The sequence below is a fragment of the Myzus persicae genome, unplaced genomic scaffold (genome assembly GCF_001856785.1).
Source record: "Myzus persicae strain clone G006 unplaced genomic scaffold, MPER_G0061.0, whole genome shotgun sequence".
NCBI classification, from domain to species: domain Eukaryota; kingdom Metazoa; phylum Arthropoda; class Insecta; order Hemiptera; family Aphididae; genus Myzus; species Myzus persicae.
Genome location: NW_019103878.1, coordinates 261,758 through 284,990, shown reverse-complemented (window position 1 = coordinate 284,990; position 23,233 = coordinate 261,758). Strand labels below are relative to the sequence as shown.

At 28.5% G+C, this 23,233-nt stretch overlaps 1 protein-coding gene across 3 annotated transcripts in view; it reads left to right on the top strand.

Annotated features, from left to right (window-relative positions):
• LOC111035781 (collagen alpha-2(IV) chain) overlaps positions 1-23,233 on the top strand; it is a 54,826-nt gene that overhangs the window by 8,887 nt on the left and 22,706 nt on the right. For 2 of the 3 annotated variants that reach the window (XM_022317554.1, XM_022317555.1), the window contains exons 6-26: positions 1,628-1,655; positions 1,832-1,911; positions 2,327-2,399; positions 4,929-5,006; positions 5,189-5,259; positions 5,411-5,447; positions 7,193-7,347; positions 7,425-7,488; positions 7,721-7,773; positions 7,978-8,023; positions 8,226-8,288; positions 10,503-10,558; positions 10,896-10,959; positions 11,576-11,647; positions 11,866-11,937; positions 12,053-12,079; positions 12,529-12,596; positions 12,767-12,857; positions 12,962-13,057; positions 21,379-21,441; positions 22,480-22,542. In XM_022317554.1, the coding sequence (XP_022173246.1) occupies positions 1,628-1,655; positions 1,832-1,911; positions 2,327-2,399; positions 4,929-5,006; positions 5,189-5,259; positions 5,411-5,447; positions 7,193-7,347; positions 7,425-7,488; positions 7,721-7,773; positions 7,978-8,023; positions 8,226-8,288; positions 10,503-10,558; positions 10,896-10,959; positions 11,576-11,647; positions 11,866-11,937; positions 12,053-12,079; positions 12,529-12,596; positions 12,767-12,857; positions 12,962-13,057; positions 21,379-21,441; positions 22,480-22,542 (1,420 nt within the window). Of the gene's footprint in view, positions 1-1,627; positions 1,656-1,831; positions 1,912-2,326; positions 2,400-4,928; positions 5,007-5,188; positions 5,260-5,410; positions 5,448-7,192; positions 7,348-7,424; positions 7,489-7,720; positions 7,774-7,977; positions 8,024-8,225; positions 8,289-10,502; positions 10,559-10,895; positions 10,960-11,575; positions 11,648-11,865; positions 11,938-12,052; positions 12,080-12,528; positions 12,597-12,766; positions 12,858-12,961; positions 13,058-21,378; positions 21,442-21,547; positions 21,611-22,479; positions 22,543-23,233 lie in introns of all 3 variants that reach the window. The other variant, XM_022317553.1, reaches the window with a different exon arrangement.

Below are 23,233 nucleotides of genomic sequence, written 5' to 3'. Positions count from 1 at the left end.
CTTTTGGGACAGCCTCATCAAAATACCTATTATTGTATATTGTATAACTGAATATTGTATAATGTGTACCTACTTAGTAATTGATGATGATTTAATACACACTATGATTTTTCAAATGTATTTTTTTTGGAAAAAATGAATTGAGTCTATTTATTGCGTAGTACTAAATGTTTACTAGTAAAATAAATTAATTTAATCGCAATAATAGCATCAAATATCCTCAATTACTAAACAATATTATAAACCATCTAGGCTCAGAATCTTTTTTTGCATACAATAAATGTATATAATTGAATTCAAATTTAACACCATTCATTACAGTGACCCACTTGTAACCTTTTTTTTTTTTTGATAAATCACTGCATGAGAGCCGAACCGTTGAGCACCTGAAATGGCCCCCATGCTGCGTCGTTTATTTAAACAAATATATACAACTTTGATGGAACATTCATGGCAGGGTAGTATACCTTTCTTAGCCAAACTGGTGTATATTTGTATACCCTATGCTCCATGTCGTTTTACAATAAATTTACAGATGGCCGTGGCCTCATGGGGGAAGACAGGATATGCCCCGGCCTATCCCCTCACATTTATAATACGTTATTATATTTATGTATTGCTGTGTTCGGAATTTTCTTCGACCGGCCTAAACCGGCTTCCTAGACATCTCTTTTCCAGTGCCATTTATCGAGCCGTCTCAAATCTCGTAAGAGTGTTTCATCCATACACGGTCTCCACCGACCTCTTTTCGACTTCTATGAGAGACAGGATCTCCTCCATCATTTTGTAGAAGAGGCTGAACGTCTCTTTTGTCTCGCTGAGCGCGAACGCCTTTTATTGCTGGTCCACTTAGAGGTCTTCGAAAAAGGACCGCTCTAATCGTAAGCCGTCATAATTCTGACAGCTAAAGATGGTGTGTTCCGCTGTGTCAGAACCACAGGGGTTGTGGACGCAGCGTGGACTGCGGACCCTGTCCATGCAGTTTAGGTATTTCTGAAATTAATCGTGGCTGGTTAATTTCTGGGTCATGTGGTAAGTCCATGGAATCTTGGGGGTCGTCCTGTTCTCCCATCTAATGATGTTAGGAATGAGACGACTGGTCCAAGAAGCCTTCATGGCACATATTCTCTCTTTTCTTCTTGACCTGCTATCTGGAGAGGGGAGGATCGCCCAGTAAGGGGTCCTCAGATACCCTACCCTTAATCCTGGCCATGTCAACTGGTGGCACGCTGTAGAGAAGGAAGGGGGCTTCGTCCGAGACCGACCTGTTAGTTCTCATGGCCCTCCGGGACCTACTTGTAATCTAATGTACAGCAGAGCGACATCCACTTATTTTACTTTTGATCCCTTAAAGTAAATTGATGTTTTTGAAGTTTAAAGATGAGAACATTTTCTGTATTTGTAAATCATTTTCTTTTAATACGAGGGTATACATTTTGAAGTGAGTGATTGCAATATTTTACACACTTACTCATGAATAGATTATAAATTAAAGTATTGAAAAAAACGACATACGATCACAAATTACACTTATGTTTGAAGATAATAATACTATGTAATAGTTCAATATTCAATTTTACCTAACTAATTATTTACTTTTTTTTAATGAAGTATATTTTGTTTTTAGGGCAAAACTGGTATTCCAGGTTTCCCAGGTAATTATAAATAATAGTCATAATATAAGAGCGTACATCAAAAGTATGATATAATATCTCAAAATAATGATTACAAATTGTATTCATTTACTTTTTATTATTTAAGGAAAATTGTTTTCAAAAAAATATACTTATCCTTTATTTGTCTGATCAATAAATCTTGTTTTGTTTTTCAGGTGTTAGTGGAGTACCAGGACAAATGGGCCCACAAGGAATACCGGGTATCCCTGGTTTAGACGGATGTAATGGAACAGATGTATGTATAATGTATTTTTCTTACTTCAAAAATATTAAAATCAACCAAATAATTATTCCATGGTTCCATGCTGTCTACATTAAACTATTGATTCTCTGTTTGTTATGTCCTTTAATAAATATAAATTTTAGTCATTGTAAATATTTACAAATACCTACTAAGAAAATTAGAAATAAAAATAATTCATACATTTCTAATTACAACATTTAACTCTATTGTAGATATTTAATAACTAATTTAATAATTTATCATTTTATCATAACATTACAAAACATTCTCAAAAATAAATAATTTCATCATGATATAGGCAATATGCAAAAAACTAAATAATACTAAATAAGAATAATGAATATAATGCATTTCAGTACATAATATTAAAATTATAACGTTCAATAAATTCGTGTCTATTTATCAGGGAAATCCAGGCCTTCCAGGATTACCAGGAGCTATTGGACCTCGCGGATATCAAGGAATAACCGGTGAAAAAGGTTGGTATTTTAATTAGTTTTTAAAGTAGGCATATGGACTCTCAATGTCTTGTCTTCTTATAACTTATAGAAATGAGAAAATTGATTTGTAAGAGGTTTAACTATTTCTACATTAACAATATATTACATTATAATTTATAATTACTTTTTATCAAGCTATTCTAAATCATACAATTTCGGATGTCAAATGTATCGTTTCTAAATAATTAGTACCTAGATAATGAAAATACATTATACTTGGTATGAAAATAAATATACATATAGCTGTATTTGGTATTAGTATAATTTTATTTTTATCATAATTTTATAATTATTTTAAATATAATTTCCATAACATATTATGAGTCCTTAAAATAGTAAAACCTAAAATAATTGTATTTTATGATTATATTCAATGTTAAATAAGAATATTTGCTATGGTCGGGACGATACTGTTTTTTTGTAGCTGGCTGATATACAGCTATACTCATCCCAAAGGCCCAAAAAAGAATCTTGATATCGCTATCGTTACTTTCTTTTACAGATCGACCCAGTGCTCTACTTCTAACGCTACTTTTTCAATACATTTTTCTAAAATTTCTTATTAAAAATTAAAAGATTTTAGTTTGTATTGATTTGACATTTGGTATCTGTATCGGATTTGACTACCTACTTGAGTTGATCGTGGATTCAACCATAACAATTCACTCATACATTTATCAATATTATTATAAAAATGAACATATACCTAATTTCCAATTATCATATTATTTTAATTTATCTTCAAATAGGTTGTAGGTAACTACAAAAAAAAAAATTATTTTCGCCACACTACCCGTAATTTTCTACCGTGCTTTAGAATTTTGCTACATTAGGTGTGTGACAGGTAAAGTAGCTTGCTACAAGTTAGTGATAGCATGTTAGGCATGTTCGGATTTTAAAAATCCGAATTATCTGAATTTATAAAATTAGGATTTTATGGATTATCTGACTCAATTTTGCCTTTCAATGACCCATTTTTATATTCTAATACAGTGGTTCCCAACCTTTTTGAGACTATTACCCATAAGTCAGATTAGATATTAACAAATACCCCTCCCACCCAAAAAAAAGTTGAGTAAAAAAAAAAAACAAAATATATATTATGATTATAATTATAATTTATTTTAATTTTTCAAACAAAGAAAACAAGAGTTTTTATTACAACTAGTGAATAACGGTAATGAACATTAATGAGACGGTTGATATTACTTTTTTCTAACAATTTGTTTAATGTTTGGTTCAGTTTCGGCCAATTGCACATCTTAGGTCGTGTTCCAAGTTTAATCGGTTTCTTGATTTTGTTTTCATTGTTACCATTGTAGAAAATCTACTTTCACACCTGTACGTTGTGGAAAAAGGGATCAGTAGTTTCAAGACTTTTTCTGATAATAATGGATACTCGCCACCAATTTTTCGCCAAAATGTTACTAGTTGTGTGTTTTCAAAATATATTTTCTGTGTGTTGTCTTCACGAAGTCCTAAAAATTGTGATTTGGTTTCAATTTCAGTATCTGGAAATACATTTTCGTCCACTGAAAAGGGTCTTAGCACCTAATCATTTACTTGACGATTTTTTAAATCTGGAAAATATTTACTGATTGAATCTACTACTGATAATCAGTGAAGAGCTATTTGGTCTGTGAATGAACATTTTTCATTTCTTTCCTCGAGCACCATTGTTAGTTCTGGAAATATTGAAATATCCTCAACTTCAATTCTTCGTTGGTAAAGTTGCAATTTACGAAGAAAACTGGCAACCTTATCTTGAGCAGTTAAAATATTCGTCATATTTCCTTGCAAACTGAGATTAAGTGTATTTATTTCTCCGAAGAAATCCTCAAGATATGCCAATTACCCCCAGGTTGGGAACCTCTCTTCTAATATATTTAATTTCTACTCATTTTTTAAAATTTATCTTATTTCCTACTTATGACTAGTCTAGTGTTGTCTTGCGGTAGGTCAAATAAAAAAAAAAAATTTAATAAATCTGGATTTGGATATCCGGATATTCGGATTTCAGCCTAATGCCTATCCCTAGATGCGTACTGTATAGCGTCGCCACAATGAGCGCACTAGGTACTTCCGACCACTAAAAATATGTAATATCAAGTATTCAGGTATCTTAGTTTCGAATTAAATTTGAACACAATGTTGTCAACATAGTTTTTATAATAGGATTATAAAAACTTTCTTTTAGACGCACATTTTTTTTTAAATACAATTTTATTTTTGCTCAACACCTATGCAGAATAATACGATTTTTTTCTGATATTTTTAAACTCAAGTGTTCTTATTTGCTAATCAACAATATTATCACAACTCAAATAAATCTGTTTTTAATTATGCATATTTTTGTACTTACATTTTTAAATAACATTAAGAAATTGTATAGGTGTAAACAAATCTATTCGATAGATGTATGATGTACCTACATACTTAGTCAATAATATTGTGAGCTTTATTTAGTTTTAGATTAAAAAATGTACTTAATATAATATGTTCTTAAAGGTGTTAAAGGAGAAGCTGCCCAAACATCGATACACAACAAAGGTCAAAAGGGAGAGCCTGGTTTGGATGGAGATCGAGGTAAGCGTAAAATATCAGTTGAACAATATGTACAAATAATTAATTAGATAATCACAAATCCATTTAAACTAGGCTAAATGTTATTACAAATATTATGTGCTTGTACTTATTCCATTGATGTTAAAAAAATAAATATAGTTTTAAAATGATTATTAATAACATAATAATTACATTTTTTTCAGGACTACCTGGAAATCCCGGAATCCAAGGGATACAAGGTCCTATCGGACAAACAGGAGAAATTGGAATAAAAGTAAATAAAATTAATTCTCAACTTAAAGGGAGTATTTTGACCTACAAAAATAACGAATTATTTTTAAAAGCTCCTATTTTACCTATATCATAATATGATAAATAAAATATTTTTAATAATAAATTATTGATACAAACTATAATTTTTACAGGGAAATCATGGAGTCCCGGGTTTAAAAGGAGAGAAGGGTATGTATTTTTCTTCTTTTTTCTTTTTTTTCTTTCAAGCTTTTATAGGTCAATACTGCTCGACACAGCCTCCTCCATTCCTCTCTATCATTTGCCAATTCTTCCGGGTTGTCAATCCTAAGTATCCGGAAGTTCAGGTTGAGTTCGTCTGTCCACATTTTCTTTGGCCTGCCTTGTGGTATTATACCTCCTTGTTTCCAGTTAAGGGAATCCTTCATTATGCCACTCGATCTCCATACGTGTCTTAGTCAACTCATTTCTCTTCCTTTTAACATTTGTATGATGTTTTCTCCTACAAATTTTTTAAATTCATTATTCGATATTCTTTCGTAACAGGGTGTCACCTTGTTTTAATCCTATCTTTTATATATTTCTTCTTTATAATTATTTCTAAATTTGATTTTACATCTTGATCATTTAATGTATGTTTTCCACATTCTGACTAATTTCGATGATATACCGAACTTTTCTATGCTTTTCCACACTGATTTTTTATTGATAAAATCGTATACCTGCTTAACATTTATAAATAGTAGGTATAATGGCCTATTGTACACATAATGTTTTTCTTTTAGTAGTCTTATCGTAAATACATGTGAATTTCCTTGCTTTTAAGCCATATTCCTATTCGAGTAGAGATATACCGCTGTAATTATGAGTCTTCTGGGACACCTTTTTTATACATGAGACATATTACTGCTACCTTCCATTCTTCTGGTATCTTTTCTTGTTACCGCATTTTATTAATAACTTCCCATCCTTTTTTTAATGGTTTGGCTCCTATCATGTCCTAGCTCGGCGCATGATTATTCTTTGACATTTTTATAAATTTTTTAGTTCTTTCTTTCCCTGGTATGCATTGGTATTGTTCTACTGTTGTGAATACAGCATTATCTTGTCCTTGATCCAGCATTTATTGAAAAACTATTTTGAACTTTTCAAAAATAGATTGTTCATCTGTTATTATTTTGTTATTATTCTCATTACTTCCAATTTTGGTTCATACGGTTTTCTTATTTAATTGGCTTTCCTGAAAACATTATGGAGTTTTTATAGAACTGTTTAGGACTCATTCGGACTCAGTCCATTAATTGTTGCACTCTTTTTTCCCTTCTGATTACTCTTTTCATTTCACTTGGTTTCTGGGCTTGTCTTATTTTATTTTAAACACTAATTTCGATAACTTCTAAGGTTTTTGTATTGTCCCTTTCTTGTATTACTTTCTTGCAGTTATAATTGAACTATTGTCCGGCTTTTTTTATGTCTACCAAATCAATCTTTTCTTCTGTTATCTCTTTTTATCGTTTAACCTAATTTTGTCCTGTGTTCTTGATATTGTAGATTTGAGTTGTTATTCCTCAGTATTTTAATCTTTTCTAAGGTCATCTCAATATTCTTGTGATGTCTCTTCATTTACACTCCAACTGTAGGTGGACAATTCTTTCATTATGTTGTATGATGTTTGTCAAAAATAGTAAGGTGAACACAAGGTGTTTTTTCTATGAATCAAAGTGTTTCCTACGTTTGTCCATTTAATCTCTTGCACCACTACTATTTCGCACAGATATTTTTGCAGTGCGGATACAGCTGTTGTCATTGCTTCTGTTGAGTATACTGTATGTACATTCCATGTACAAATGGCGGATTTGTTCAATTAATTAAAAAATAAAACACACACAAAATAAATTATGCTAGATTTTCTCTCAATAGATTTATCAATTATTTTGTTGTTGTTTAAAATGTAGGAAATATGGGACTTGGATTTGAAGGTCTTAGAGGAGAAAAAGGTAATAAAGGAGAACGTGGACCACCAGGACCACCCGTGCCAAACTCATCACTTGTTGCAAGCAACAATACAACAGTTGGGCCAACTGGTGAACCTGGCGAAAAAGGAAATCCAGTAGATATCTTTATTTATTTATTTAGTGTACTAAAATAGATAGATAAATAACTTAATCTATAATTTGTGTTAACTAGGGTGAAAATGGCGAACCTGGCATGAAAGGAGAACCTGGAATGATTGGTGATCCAGGAAACCCGGGTACATATTATATCATAATAATTTACATTTATAAGTATAAACATGATAAAAATTAATTTAGTTCATTATTTTTTTTTGTTACTAGCCTACTTATAGAAAGGTTTAACTCAGTAAGGGAAATTACAAATTTGTTTAAAAAATTTAATTTATTTGAATTAGTATTATTATATTAAGATAATGTTTGTACAATATACATTTAAAATTAATTATTGGGTATCAATTTATATTCCAGGTGATGTTGGTGAAAAGGGAGAAAAAGGCTTAGTTGGAACTCCAGGACCAAGAGTAACTAAATATTTTTATCCAAATTAAACTTAGCCATATTTTTTAGTGGAATATTTAAACATTAAAATTAAAATTAACCATAATTCTTATGGATGATTTTTATTCATTTGAACAAGACATGTATTTATTGTTTAATCAATAAATGTAGAAAGTATGAATTAAAAATAAAAGTCATTTATTTTAATATTTTACTTTATTTGTTAGGGTCGTGATGGTTACCATGGACCTGCGGGACCTGCAGGACAAAAAGGTAATTAATCAAATTAGCATTCTCTACTGAAATATATAGAAACAACTAGAATCTATACTTTTGATATTTTTTTAAATCGAAGCATTGGTATGATCCAAAAGATGATGACGAACAGAAATTTAAAAAAAAACTAAGAATCAAAGTCTAATATACTTTATTGTAAGACTATATTATAAATATAGAAATATTTTTTTTTGTTTAGGTGATCGAGGAATTGATGGCTTGAATGGATTACCAGGAAGAGCAGGCCTTAAAGGAGAACCAGGTTTGTAGTATTACAGTAAATTCAGTAATTATAATTAGTTATTTATTATATTTAAGTACTAGTGTCAAGTGTACAAAACAAACACTTATTGTACTTTAATCCTAAAAAGTAGTAACATGTATGTTATGATACTTACATATAAATTATTAACATACTTATATGCAATATAAATATAATACAGTAAGGTATTTACAATACTATGATATTTTAATAGGTACCTAATATATAAAACTTATTTAATTCTATTAAGTATTTAAAAATTGCTTAAATTAATAATAGGTAGGTAATTAAATTTATTATATGCTATCAGGGTTTCAAACCAAAATGATTTTTGTGGTTAGTGGTTTTAATTATTAGTTCTAACATTTTTTTTTCGGTTTTAAAAACTAATTTATATTGATCTTTGATTTTATAGTTTTTAAAACCAGTTTTCAAATTAATAAAATCATTAAAATACTGGCAGGGCATAAATTTTATTTTATGAAGTTTATTTTAAGCAGATATGAGAAAAGAGTTTAAGGCAATTGATAATACTTAACATTAAATTATATCTAAGAACTAAGCAAAATCGAACGCTTGCCGTTAAACAAAGATAAAAATTAAGTAACTGAAGTATGTTTTGGTAAATCCTACGAATGGGTTTAAGAATATTAAATTTGAATAAGAATAAGGTCAAAAAAATAATTCTGAAGTAATTTTATGATCTTGTCTAGCTTTGATGTATTAGTAATACAAATCAAAGAACAACATTCAGAATTAGACTGTACAAGAGATGCTTTCAAAGGAATATTGTATCATTGACTTAATGACATGTACTTTTAATAAACTCTAGGTTACACATTTTTTCTTGTATCAATTCATTATGATTTGAGATATTTAAATCTGTGTCATAACATTAAACTGGAATCTTTAAAATTAGATAGTAGGTAACAATTTAATCCAGAGATAGACTAATTCAAATTAATTATGTTTTTATCGGGACCCAAAGTACACATTTATATTTACCAAAATTGCCAACGGATAATTTTATCTGGTCTATTTTCATGAGATTTTCATATCCACAAACACAAATAGTATGTTTAAAATGATAATGTATACAAATATCGAACATGAGGGTTTGCAACTTATTACCTCAGAAGACAGTCGTTGAGAAATTGATTTAGGCAGATGATTATTAAGAGAAGGTTGAAACCATGAAAGCAAAGAACCAGTGAAGGCAGAGACCGTAGTTTCCTAATAAGATTTCATGGTTATTTATATTTGAAGCTTTGGCAAAGTCAGTATTAATTATGTCTCTCAAGCATTGTAGTCAAATAATTGTAAAATTATATTTTGACTAAAACTAAATTATAACATGAAACTTTAGTAAAAATTATGTAGGAATAAAACCATACTGATTTTTATTAAGAAGCATAGAACAATAATAATGAAACAATAATAATAATAACAATAATTTAAATATTTATAAAGATACCGTTGATTTTTTGGATCACCTTAAGTATTACAACAAAATGAAAGAATTAAAAAATGTTTCAAATGAGTGTATCTGTGATCTCCCTCATATTTTATTTAACTTTCCTGCCCTGCGGTTTAAACAACAAATTCTATTTAACACTCTTAAATCTTTTAATATTTCTCTCAATCTTTACTCTACTTTAAACACCAAATCTGAAACAGCTATAAAAACGATAATCACCTTTATACTGGAGGCTGGCTTCATTATACAATAAATAATGAACTAATCTGTTGTTAATCTTAATTTTGTATTGTTTATTTGTCTATTATGTAATTGTTAAGTTATCATAGTTATCACTATTATTTAAGGAAAAATTGGGGGCAAGTATGCTTGGTGAATCACCCTGTATGATATATATTTTTTGTAATCATATTAATGAGTACATACTTAGATTAAACTCAATTTAGAACATTTTTTTTAAAAGCATTTTTGTCATGCTAACTGTATTAATAATTCACATGAGTCTTTAACACTAGTCCAAAATCTTATTTTCCTATTATAATAGAAATAGTAAATACAAATAATGTGAACAATTGTATTAGTATTATATTTGTATAACTAGTTTTGTTAAGTTGAATGATGAACATACAAATTAAATTATGAAGCAAAGCTACATTAAGATGATTCATTTTTGAAAAAGAAATCTTCTATACAGTCTTCTATAACATTTTAATATTATCATCGTTTTTAATTTTTAGGATTGGATGGTGCGCCAGGAGCAGCTGGGTTGCGAGGACCTCCAGGGCAACCCGGGGTATATTTTATTTTTAAATAATATTTAACTAAATCAAGAATTTGATTTAATTAATATTTTAAATTATACTGTATTATTATGCTATGATTTTGAAAAAAAAAAAACATAGACTATAGAAACATAGTTAGCTTAGTTGTGTATTGGTCATAATTCATAAATTACCAGTTATAAGAGTATATAATATGATAATAGCTCAAATATGGTTCTGCTAATATACTTGTCTACGTTTTTACTTTTCTGCTGAAATACAAATTGGTTGAAATATTTTTGTTCATTTTACGCACTCCCATGATAATGCAATAAATTTAATTTTGAAATAATTACATTTTTTATTTAGGGTGGAAAAGGCAGACCAGGTCTGCCTGGACCTCAAGGACCTCGGGGATACCCTGGACCGACAGGTATACTTCATATTTTAGTCGTTTTAAATTGCAAATACCCGATTAACAGTTCAAGTTTTTCACGACCAGATTGAGCACAACACAAAGATGTTAAAATACTGTACGATTGAGTACATAATTAATTTTTCAGTTCATATATCAATGTATATTTTAGAAGAGATACCAATTAAATTATAATTTAATAAAGCGTGTTTCAAATTTTCAATGAGTTAATTTTCACAATTTAAAACATCAGATTAAAAGTTAATATGAATTATGATTTCCTGGTTTTCAATTTGATCTGCTAATTAAATTAGTATACAAATACGTTAAAAGGTATAAATCAAAAATGTTAGTATAATTATTAGATGTGTAAGTCCTATCAAATGTTGATCCAAGGAAAATAAATATGCACCTTTCATACAAATCATGTAATGTTCATAGAACCAACACAGCAATGTTGCAATTTCATAAGGAACATTTTTATGTTTTGCTCAATCGGTCGGTCAAAAATGTCATAAGAAACTGGATACTAGTGTATCATAAATAATAAATATTGTAATATTATATTTAATTTAATTTATAAATATTAATATAATGCAATTGTCATTATTCATATCAATCTACTGATTTTCAGGTCCAAAAGGTTTAGACGGTATTGACGGCCAACCTGGTCTTCCTGGTCCAAAAGGAAATATTGGAGGTCAAGGTGTGTTATTTTTACAGTATAAGAATGATACTATATACAACAGACTTAAGTCTATACAAATTGTCATAACACAAAAACAATTTTTTTAATAAAATAACTTCCAAAGATCAATGATTCCGTTAGTTTTCTTGGACTCAATGAATTATTAAGTTTTATCTAAATGTTGTAATGCAATTTTAACAGATGTATTTTTAACTTGTATATTCCTGATAATTTAGGAGTACCAGGATCTATAGGCTTAGAAGGTTTACAAGGAGAAAAAGGAACAAAAGGAGAACCAGGACTTACAGGCATGTATAGTTGATTTTTATTTATGTTTTAAATATTTTGAAACTATGTTATCATATATTTAATTTTATGAATTTTAACAAATCAATTTAGTAATTTTAATTTTTGATTTCACAGGTTTACCCGGAGAATCTGGCCCAAGAGGTAGTTAAATTAATTAGTAAATATAATTATTATTTCTTTGTCATGGATTAGATACGAACTTAGCTCTTAATTTCTTCTAATTTATTTTAGGTTAACATGTTATTGAATTAAGGTGGAATTCCTTTTTAGTTTAAAAAAAATAACAAAATCTATTTAACACATTAAAGCAACATTAACCAATGTACAGTATTAATTTTTGATAGATTTTGGAAATTTTAAACATTGTATTTTGAGTACATACTACAATTTTATTCATTGAAAATTTATGAATAACTTATTTGAAATATGTGCTGTGGCGCTGTGCTGTTATTTAAAACAATTTAAATTTAAATTTAGTCTTCTTGTATGATTGAAATTTATTAGTTAATTGATTGGATAAAATATATCAAGAAGTATACTAGCAATCTGAAAACTGATTGTATTTTAATTACATCACAATATACATATAGGTTTTCCTGGCGCACAAGGCCCACCTGGACCTCGAGGACCTGTCGGTGAAAAGGGTGCTTCCATTGTAGTGAGTATTAACTATACTAATTTTGTTGTCTTTTTATAAATTATGTTGAAAGGAGTTTTCTAATGTAGTTTTTTTTACTACTCAATATTATTTATTAATGATAGTATAGATTTTATAAATTTATATTTTAATAAGTAAACGTTATGTACAAGCAAATTCTATTTTAATAGGGACCTAAAGGATTTGATGGAGTTGATGGAAGGGATGGTGAAAAAGGACTTAAAGGTGAACGTGGTTATCAGGGTGAACGAGGGTCTCCAGGTAAGCGTAATTGTGAAACATATCACATTAAAAATGTTTTATAATCTACTCATTAATACTTATTTCTTATTGATAATATTTTTACAAATTTAAACTATTTTTAGGTGATTCACCAACTGGCATTGCTGGACCACCAGGTGTCAAGGGTGCTACTGGGGAGAAAGGTGATGATGGCAGACCAGGGATCCCAGGAATTCCAGGTAAATTATGACATTCTATCTAGCTGAAAAACAATTTTTATATTATGATTTTAAATAACTTATCTATATAATTATTTTCATGATTTATCAACCATATTTTTTTGATTTATTCCTAAACTAATGTAACATTGTACTGATTATAGGTAGAGATGGGCCAAAAGGTGAAATAGGTGGACGCTGTCAAGGCTGTAGTCCGGGAGAGAAAGGTAGTAAAGGTGAACCTGGATTATATGGAACTCCAGGGTTGAAGGTAATACCTACTTGTATAAATCCTTATACAACGTCATTATAATGTATAACATTGATTCTTTATTACAACTTGTATACATTTTAGAAATGTTTAAATATTATCTTTGCAACTATTAAGAAATACATTCTTAATTTGTTTTATAGGGACCACGAGGACCACCAGGTGAAAGAGGATATCCAGGTGAACCAGGTGCTGATGGACTAATAGGACAAACCGGTGAACCTGGTGCTCCTGTAAGTATTTAAATATTTGTTGTATAAGAATATTGTATCTATGAAATTATTCTGGGTGGGTTATCTACCAAGATGTTTTGTCAAAGTTACAAAATAAACAATACATTTTCATTTTTATTAGGATATGTAACAAACAGTTTGTACTGCTGTAACTTCATGCACTTGCTATAAACAGATAAGTGTGGGCTAGAGTACCTAGTATGAATTATATTATAATAATATATAGTTTTTATTAATTACCTTTTAAAATTGTAAAAATACTTGGATTAAAAAGTTTATTTGTATCTTTGGACTTGGCATTTAACATAGAAAACTATCATAGTAATGAAATTTTTGCTTTGGAATAATATTTATAAATATTTGTCAGGGAATAGACGGCGCACAAGGCGAAGTTGGTCCGCCAGGAGAAAAAGGTGCAGCTGCAATAATACCAGCTAGTTGGACATTGTCTCAAAAAGGAGAAACTGGTCCTCGTGGAGATCCTGGAAGGTAATATTTTGGATTTTATTGTAAAATGGAAGGTGGACAAGTATGAACTGCTGTGTGTTAGGTGTCATGAGGGTCACTGTAATAATTGATGCGTATAGTGTGAATTCAATGATTTAAAATCATAGTATACAAAAAAACGATTCTTAATGAAGACCATCAATCAGCCTATTTAAATTAGAAAAATTTATTTCATATTTTGCTATTTAAGTTCTTTATCTTACTATTAGAAATTATTAATACAGTAAGTTGAATTAATTGCATTTTAAAAAGGGTATTGTGTGTGTTTATAATATTTTAATGATATGCCTTAAAGTTCTAACTTCTGATCGTACTGAACGTTAATTACATAATTAACTATTTTTTCCAAACATTATGGAATTCCTCATCTATTCTTCATGTTTCAAATGTTTTTATAACAGACTCAATATTATTTTTGGATTTACCAAGTATTGCTGTTTTACTATTACTAAATTTTACTATTAATAAACTATTACTTAATTTGTTCGCTATACTCAATACATCTTTAAGAATAATAAGAAAAATAATGAATTCACATTTCTGTATAGAACTTAATATGCCTAAAAAATTAAAATAAGTTTATAAATATTAAATTGAACAGTTATTATTTTATTGGTTTATTACCAACAGCTTGAGAAATATCTGTATGGGGTTGTTCATTAATTTCGTTTTCAAGATATTCAACAATTTCTTTAAAATTGTGTAACATAGCTTTGCAATTTTTGTACCTGCAAAACCCATCTAGAATCACATACCCTTAACATATTGCCTTTTTAAAAACCTAATTTATATTGTATATCATATAACTTTTAATTCTTTGAATGTCTTGAAAAATGGACATATACAGCTTCAAGTGAGTTAAATATTGTATGAGCTCCCTAAAAAATAATGACAATGTATGTAGTTTTAAATTAATAATATTTATAAATTTAAGCTATGCAGGCTTACTTTAATATTATATCAACAACAACTAAGTTTAGTCAGTGTGCCATGCAGTGGGTGTAAATAGCATATGGATAAAAGTCTTACATTTTTGATTGGACTCCATTATGATATCCTAACATGACACTTGCACCGTCATATGACTTTGAAATAATTTTAACAGCATTCATATCAACTTAATGCTTTTCAAAAAAATTAAATAAGGCTGAAGCTATGTGGCTAGCATCATGCACAGTTGATACATTTATAAATCTCCAAAAGAGTTAAAAAACTTGAAATTTAACTGAATATCTCGCACAAATTGAAAGCTGATCTACTTAAAAAACATCTATATCTACATAAAACGTATAAATTGATAAATTATATAAAGTTTTCAACAAGTATCTGTTGCATAGAATTGTAGTAGGTTATTATTAGCATACCTCGCTTCATCACATTTTTGCGAAAAAACCTATGTCCATTATCTGTTTAAATATTTCTTTGTTTACTAAATTTGCACAAATTTTAATTATATCTTCTTGAATTTGCCAACTAGTTGAGTTTATTTTTTGCTTATGTATTTCATTGAAACATGGAAGGTGCTTGGCAAATAGTCCACATATTTCTTTAAAATGTCCTAAAGAAGTAGGTTACAATAATAAATTGAGATACTGAAAAATTTATATTTTAACTAAGTGATATGTTCAAGTAATTTAATTTAAAAGTGAGAAGTGTTCAAATGTATAACCTTTATTTGTTGATTTAAATGATTCTTCGTGACTTCTAAATGCCTTGTTTGCTCAAGTATGAAACTATATCTATTAACTGAGATACATATTTTGTATTTTTCTCTATTAAAACTTTATTAGCTATACACATTTTTGATAAAACAGACCCTGACTTTTTACTGGATTCATATTCAGACAATCTTGTAGTAGTTACTGTGTACATGTATTTTAGTACCAGTATGAGACGTTAATTATGAAGATAACTCTAAATTCTATTAATTAAAAAAATAAAACAAATGTAATAGATGTCACATAATAACTGAGTATTAGTTATAAAAAAATTAATTAGAAGAACTTGCTTTTTTCCAATTATGAAACCCAGTTTTGATAAATGTATCTTCAGTAAAACCAAAATTATTTGCAAACATGTGGCAAGCATAACAAAATACAGCATTTTTCTTGACACTATGCTCTATTCACTCAAAATTAGCATTATAATAAGATGAAAATTAGCGATTTTGAGAACCAAATTTTGATTGGGTATTCTTAAGCAGAGCTAAAGCCATAATAAACGATATTATAATTCAACATACCTATGAAATATTAAAATATGAAAATTAGTCATTAATCATTACATCACTCATTACATCACTGTTATAATTTTTAAGTTAATAGTTATTAGTAATTGTACCTGATGTAATTTAATATTTACCTTTTGTATTGGTCTATTTGGTCAAGATACTAAATCACCTAGAATCTAGGTCCTAGATCATCATTAAATGTGTCTCCGGAATAAGATACATCGTTGTGAATGTTAGCATTAGAATTATCTACAGTCTTCGAAATTAATAATGTCGTTAGATGTTGTAGGATTATCAATATTATTTTGATCATTTTCTGGTGTCCTTGTCACCGTTGCCGGAGTGTTAGATTTAGACTTATTAAATTTGAAAATGTTAAAAATTTCACTTTTTTCCTTATTAAACAAACTGAATAAAAAGTAAAAATAAAATTATTTATTTATAATAAGCGTCAAAATAATAACATTTCACGTTTGAATACAAGATTCACTTACCACGAGGTTGTCAATGAATACAATATAATCAAAATAATACGATTGATTCCTGATAAAAGTAGTATAATACGGGCATAAGGCTACGGGCGTCGGTTACCGTGTTGTAAAATTATATCATGATTCATGACGAACTCAAATGTTAGCTGATAGAGCTCTGGATAAAAATACATAGTCATGTAGAAATAGTAAATACCATTGTTATACACTTTCTATAGTTACTCTGAATAACAAATAATTTTCAAACTTTATAATAATTTTGTTTAAATATTTAGATTATAGATATAGATGATTAAATTTTATAAATTTTATCATAAAAATCACAAAATCCTGAGATTCAATATTTTTTTAACAGAGGGGGCTATGCAAATATTTAGGGGGCTAAGCCCCCTCCCTTAGTTGAGCCTATGATCTTTATTATATATAATACAAGCAGACTTTTCAAATGTAATTTTTTTTGGCAAAAATAAATTTAATTTTCTGCGAAGTACTAATGCTTACTGGTAGAGTAAAATACTTTAATCACAAGAATATCATCAAATATACTGAACTAGTAAGTAATATTAGACTGATGTCCGTCTTCGCTCAGAATCGTTTTTTGTATCCAATAAATTTATATCATTGGAAAAAAATTAATAAATTAATATTAAAATAAATTAATTTAACCTACTATAGTACTATAATGACTATTACACAATAAAATGATTTATTTTAATCATAATAATATCATGAAATTTACTTATCTGGTAATATTATAGGATGTCTGTCTTAGCTCAAAATTATTTTTCTTTTACAATGATTTTATGTAATTGAATTCAAATTTAACACATCAATTACAGTGACTTCTTAGAGACCTAATGTACAGCAGATCGTTAACCACTTCCTAGATTTTTCTTCTTTTGTAATCATCAAAAAACTTTAAAAAGCATGAACTCTAGTATATTTTTGTATATTATATTATTGGTGATGTTTTTTTAAAAATACATTTATAAATCTTTTGTTTATACAATGCTGTAAGTGGACAAAGTCGAAACGTTCGTCACTAGGTGCATTTGTAAAATATTATTAGCATCTATATTAAAATAATTGATGAATGATCACACCACTTAATAAGTTCCTACCTACTTAATTTCTTAAAAAAAACAAAGCTTAAGTATTTATTTTAATATTATCTATTATTTTTTTATTATATTACATAATATGGTATTAATAAAACATGAAGTTATGTAACCTTTTTTGAAAATATTTTGATGATTTAGGGATGGCTTACGAGGAGCAGATGGACTAAACGGGCCTGAGGGAAAACCAGGTGTCGATGGATTAACTGGGATTAATGGAGAAAAAGTAAGTACCACGTCAAAAACCTTTAATCGGTGTCAACTATAATTGATTTTTTTTAAATTATTATAAAATTATTTTATTAGTGTATTTTTGTGTAACGCGAATTGTCCAAGATATTTTGAAGTAAAATATGTTAAATAGGTACCTATATAAATTCACCTACCCATAAGAACTTTTGTAATTAAAAAAAAAGTTAAATTCAACTTGATTAACCAACACATCAACTCATTTTTATATTTATTTTAATGAATCAAATAGAAGAAATATGATTTCTGAAACTGTATACGTACTGGGTGGATTAGGTACCGTTTCTTATAATAAAAACGCGTGCAGTGTTCAGTACATGTACATTTGTGGTGGTTTTATTTCTACTTAAATATTAGGTAAGTTACAATACACGGTGGAGGTTCGATAGCCTGGTAGCAATCGGTATACTCCTTCAGTTGTTGGTATATTTTTTATATCAGATGAAACATACAAGTATCGGGTGGGAAACAAGACCACGCACGTCGGGCCCGCTAATACAAGTGGCGTACGATCCGTGGGTATCGTGCCGTGAACTTGGCCTAGACAGACACGCTTGGTGTGTCATAACTGGTGGTTACCCTGAAAAAGGGCACTTTTTGTGAGATTCATAGAAGACCAGGCGGTTTTATTTATAAGCGAGGTTTGGAACGTAGTTGGTTCGTTGTGCGTATTGCTGCAGTTATCGACGAATCTTATATGACGCTGATGGCAATATCAGACTGCTGCTGATTGCAAGATTGCCTCCTTGATTCTTCGATTTCCTTCTTTAGTTCGAGAGATGTTAAAGGTTCGAAGATTTAAAGAAGACATTATTGTCAAAATTCACCCTTATGGCGATAACCTCGGATGTTGAATGGTCGGTGTTTTTTAGCCTTTTGGGACGATTAAACATCAAATTGTCACCATATTATGAATGGTTCTCGTGATGTGATTTTCCCTCGTCATAATCCTGTTTCTGTCAAATGCTGTATGTTGTGGCCTCGATAATTATAATATTAGTATTTCATGTGTGTGTGGTAGTAACATTTCTTAAACTAAAAATAATAATTAAAAAATTAATATTAAAATTAGTAATAATAATACAGACAAAAATTCAATCATAAATGACTTAAGAGTTTAATTTTCTTATTGTATCACGTAATTTCTTAATATTACTGGTTCTCAAAATCCAAATTTTAACTAACCTTCTTGTATTGACAATACAAATTACATTTTTTTTTGTAACAATGATATTGGGTGTCTTAAGTTTACAGCATGGATAAATTACTGAAATATAAATTCAAATGAAGCACGGAAAATATAAATTTAATTTTAATTGTAACAATAATAATGTTATAAATTGAAAATAAAATTAAAGATTTGAAGTAAAATGTATAACATTGATTCAAATATAATTATACTGTAATATAAACTTTCTCTTTTTATTTTAATTATTAGGGTGATAGAGGATTCCCAGGTTCTGAAGGAACACCAGGTAAATAACATAATATTTACTTTTGAATATTTTTCAAAAATTCGTTAAAAACATTTTTATATTAATTTACAGGACAACCAGGATACCCTGGATCTAAAGGAGAAAAAGGCGTTAGCATAAAAGGAGAACAAGGAGAAGATGGAAGACCTGGGTATATTTGATTTTATAATGAATTTTATTTATTTGAATTTAAAATAAATTTGGTTTTAATTGTGATAGATTGAGAGGAGATAAAGGAGAGCCCGGATTAACGGGTCAAAAAGGAACTCCTGGTGAGTTGATTTTTGTTATTAACATTTATTGAGAATTATCTTACCAAAAATGTGAGTTTTATAATTAATATTGTTGAAATATTTTATAAATATCAACATCATTAGAATGTGTATTTCTGAGATATTTTTCTGAATAATTTTATACTAAAATTTAAAAATTCTCTTATTATCATTAGTTAATAATATAAATATTCAGTAAAACTCGCTTAATACGCTTCAGTTGTTTTCGGTTGGTCCCTAAACATTTCCTATACTTGTCAATGCAAAAACCACATGTGAAGATCCTTGATTTGTCTCTCTCGGATAAGATGAAACTTTGTTCAGCAGATTACAAAAAATTTCAGTAATTGTGAGATAATAAAAACAGAAATTTTACTTGTTTACTTGCTATAATCGAGTATCGATGCAGTATCGACTCCTTTAATTACTGCTGATTTGCAAAACTTATTAGAAATACGGAAAGTATTCTCCCCTGTAGAAAATGCTGAAGAGTTGTTGGGTTATGTTTACAAAATAGAAAACTTTCTTGTTGAAACGCATTCTCAGAGCAAAAAAAAAAGACAGATACTTTTATTAATATTAATATTATATACATGTATTTTTTTAAAAATTAACTTCAATAGAAAAAATAATAATGAACTCGATATTTTAATCACTTACATTATTTTTTCAATTCCCACATAAGACATTTTTCCGGTTAAGACGCTCCAGAGATCTGGTCCCCCGAAGAGTGTCTTAAGTTAGTTTTACTGTACTTCATACTACAATATTATGTTCACATTTATATGNAGTGCCATTTATGTTATATTTTGTACCTATATATTATTTACCCATTCATCACAAATATTAATCAACAAACCAACCAACATAATGCTAATGTTTGTAAGAAATATGTCTTTATTGTAATAATCACTTTCAATACAATTACTTTCATTATAACATTCTTATGTTTCCGGCAAAATACGACGTTCACTCCACGTCCACAACAATAAAAAAGAACATGGGATTCCATGGGAATTCCATGGGACACCAGTATATAAAAAATGAACTTAAAAAATATGTACAAAGTAATATTATTAATAATATAATATAGGTATACACGAATAGCGTAAGACGTTTGTATGTAGCTATGTTACAAATCGTTATTTTTTAGTAGGCCATTATGCATGACTATTCTTAAACAAAATTTGAAAATTAATTTAAATAAAATGTAAGTATCGTTCTCTGCTTGAATAGATTTAGTAATTGGTTTTACAAATTAAAAGCTCTTGTTGATATTTGAGTGCGATATATTAAAAGAATATTAAGATAATATAATAATTATTTCCTACTTTAAACGACATAAAAACATCATAATATGTTAAGGATTTTAACAGAATATAAATCTGACCTCTGGACATACCTAATATTTTATTATGATGTATATGCATATTTTAATACATTTTATATATTACATGATCATTAAAATGTTCTTAACCTATATAACTTTTATTTAGGTCTTGTGGGCCCCAGAGGACAACCGGGCATTCGTGGAGAAAAAGGAAATACTGGACCAATGGGTTAGTATATTATGTCAGTTAAAAAAATGTAATTAATGTGGACAATTAATTACTTAGTTAATTTTGGTAGTACCTATATTATATTTTTTTATTTATTTGTGTTCAGGTTTCCTTGGCGAAGTTGGACGTGATGGAGAAAGAGGATATCCAGGATTATCTTCACCTAAAGGTGATTTAAAAAAATATACTATATGATTTCGAATTGTATTACCTATAGTTGATACATTGTTTATTTAATGTGAAATAATGTATTTTCAATAAAAAAATTAAACTTTATGTGACATAATAGAGGTCGGATTTTTATGATTTTGCATATTTGTTTCTAGTGTACACAATTAAATGGGAGTAAAATAACATAACGATTCATACAACATAGAATTCATAGGAAAAAATATAATTTGCATAAAAATGAATATTTAATGTGTTAGAGAATATTTTTGAGAATATTTTTATTTCTGAATATTTTATTTTTGTAACATCGGCATAACGAACATATTTCATGTACATCGGCATTTTGATAAATGCAATATTCACTCTACTATTTATTTCTGGGTTCTAATAAAAATAAACTAATCACCAGATATTTCTTATCGATGGCACATCGTTAATTTCGTTAGCTGTCACGACGTCCGTCGCTGCTCTTGTTGATATTTGAGTGCGATATATTAAAAGAATATTAAGATAATATAATAATTATTTCCTACTTTAAACGACATAAAAACATCATAATATGTTAAGGATTTTAACAGAATATAAATCTGACCTCTGGACATACCTAATATTTTATTATGATGTATATGCATATTTTAATACATTTTATATATTACATGATCATTAAAATGTTCTTAACCTATATAACTTTTATTTAGGTCTTGTGGGCCCCAGAGGACAACCGGGCATTCGTGGAGAAAAAGGAAATACTGGACCAATGGGTTAGTATATTATGTCAGTTAAAAAAATGTAATTAATGTGGACAATTAATTACTTAGTTAATTTTGGTAGTACCTATATTATATTTTTTTATTTATTTGTGTTCAGGTTTCCTTGGCGAAGTTGGACGTGATGGAGAAAGAGGATATCCAGGATTATCTTCACCTAAAGGTAATTTAAAAAAATATACTATATGATTTCGAATTGTATTACCTATAGTTGATACATTGTTTATTTAATGTGAAATAAATCAAGCCGAACAAAAATTGTTACTATTAGTTAGGACCCTCATTTAGGAAAGTTTGATGATAATTTGATTTAATTTAACGTCATCATTCCAAGAAGGAATAATCAAACAATTCTAAGTTTAACCCGAAAAACAATAAATTGACTCATGTGACACAATGAACTTAATCATCCTAAATATCATCTTCAATCTCAAATTTTAATAACAATTTTAAAAATAATAATTATCTATTGTTATTTATATAATATATTGAATTATTTAAATTATTTATCCGATGAACTACATGCTATCATATAAAAAATGAACTTAAAAAATATGTACAAAGTAATATTATTAATAATATAATATAGGTATACACGAATAGCGTAAGACGTTTGTATGTAGCTATGTTACAAATCGTTATTTTTTAGTAGGCCATTATGCATGACTATTCTTAAACAAAATTTGAAAATTAATTTAAATAAAATGTAACTATCGTTCTCTGCTTGAATAGATTTAGTAATTGGTTTTTCAAATTAAAAAACAAAAAATAATTTAAAATATTACAATTTTTTAAATATAAACATTTTTGGACCTTTGACATCTTTTGCATCATTGATGAATATTCATGTACCT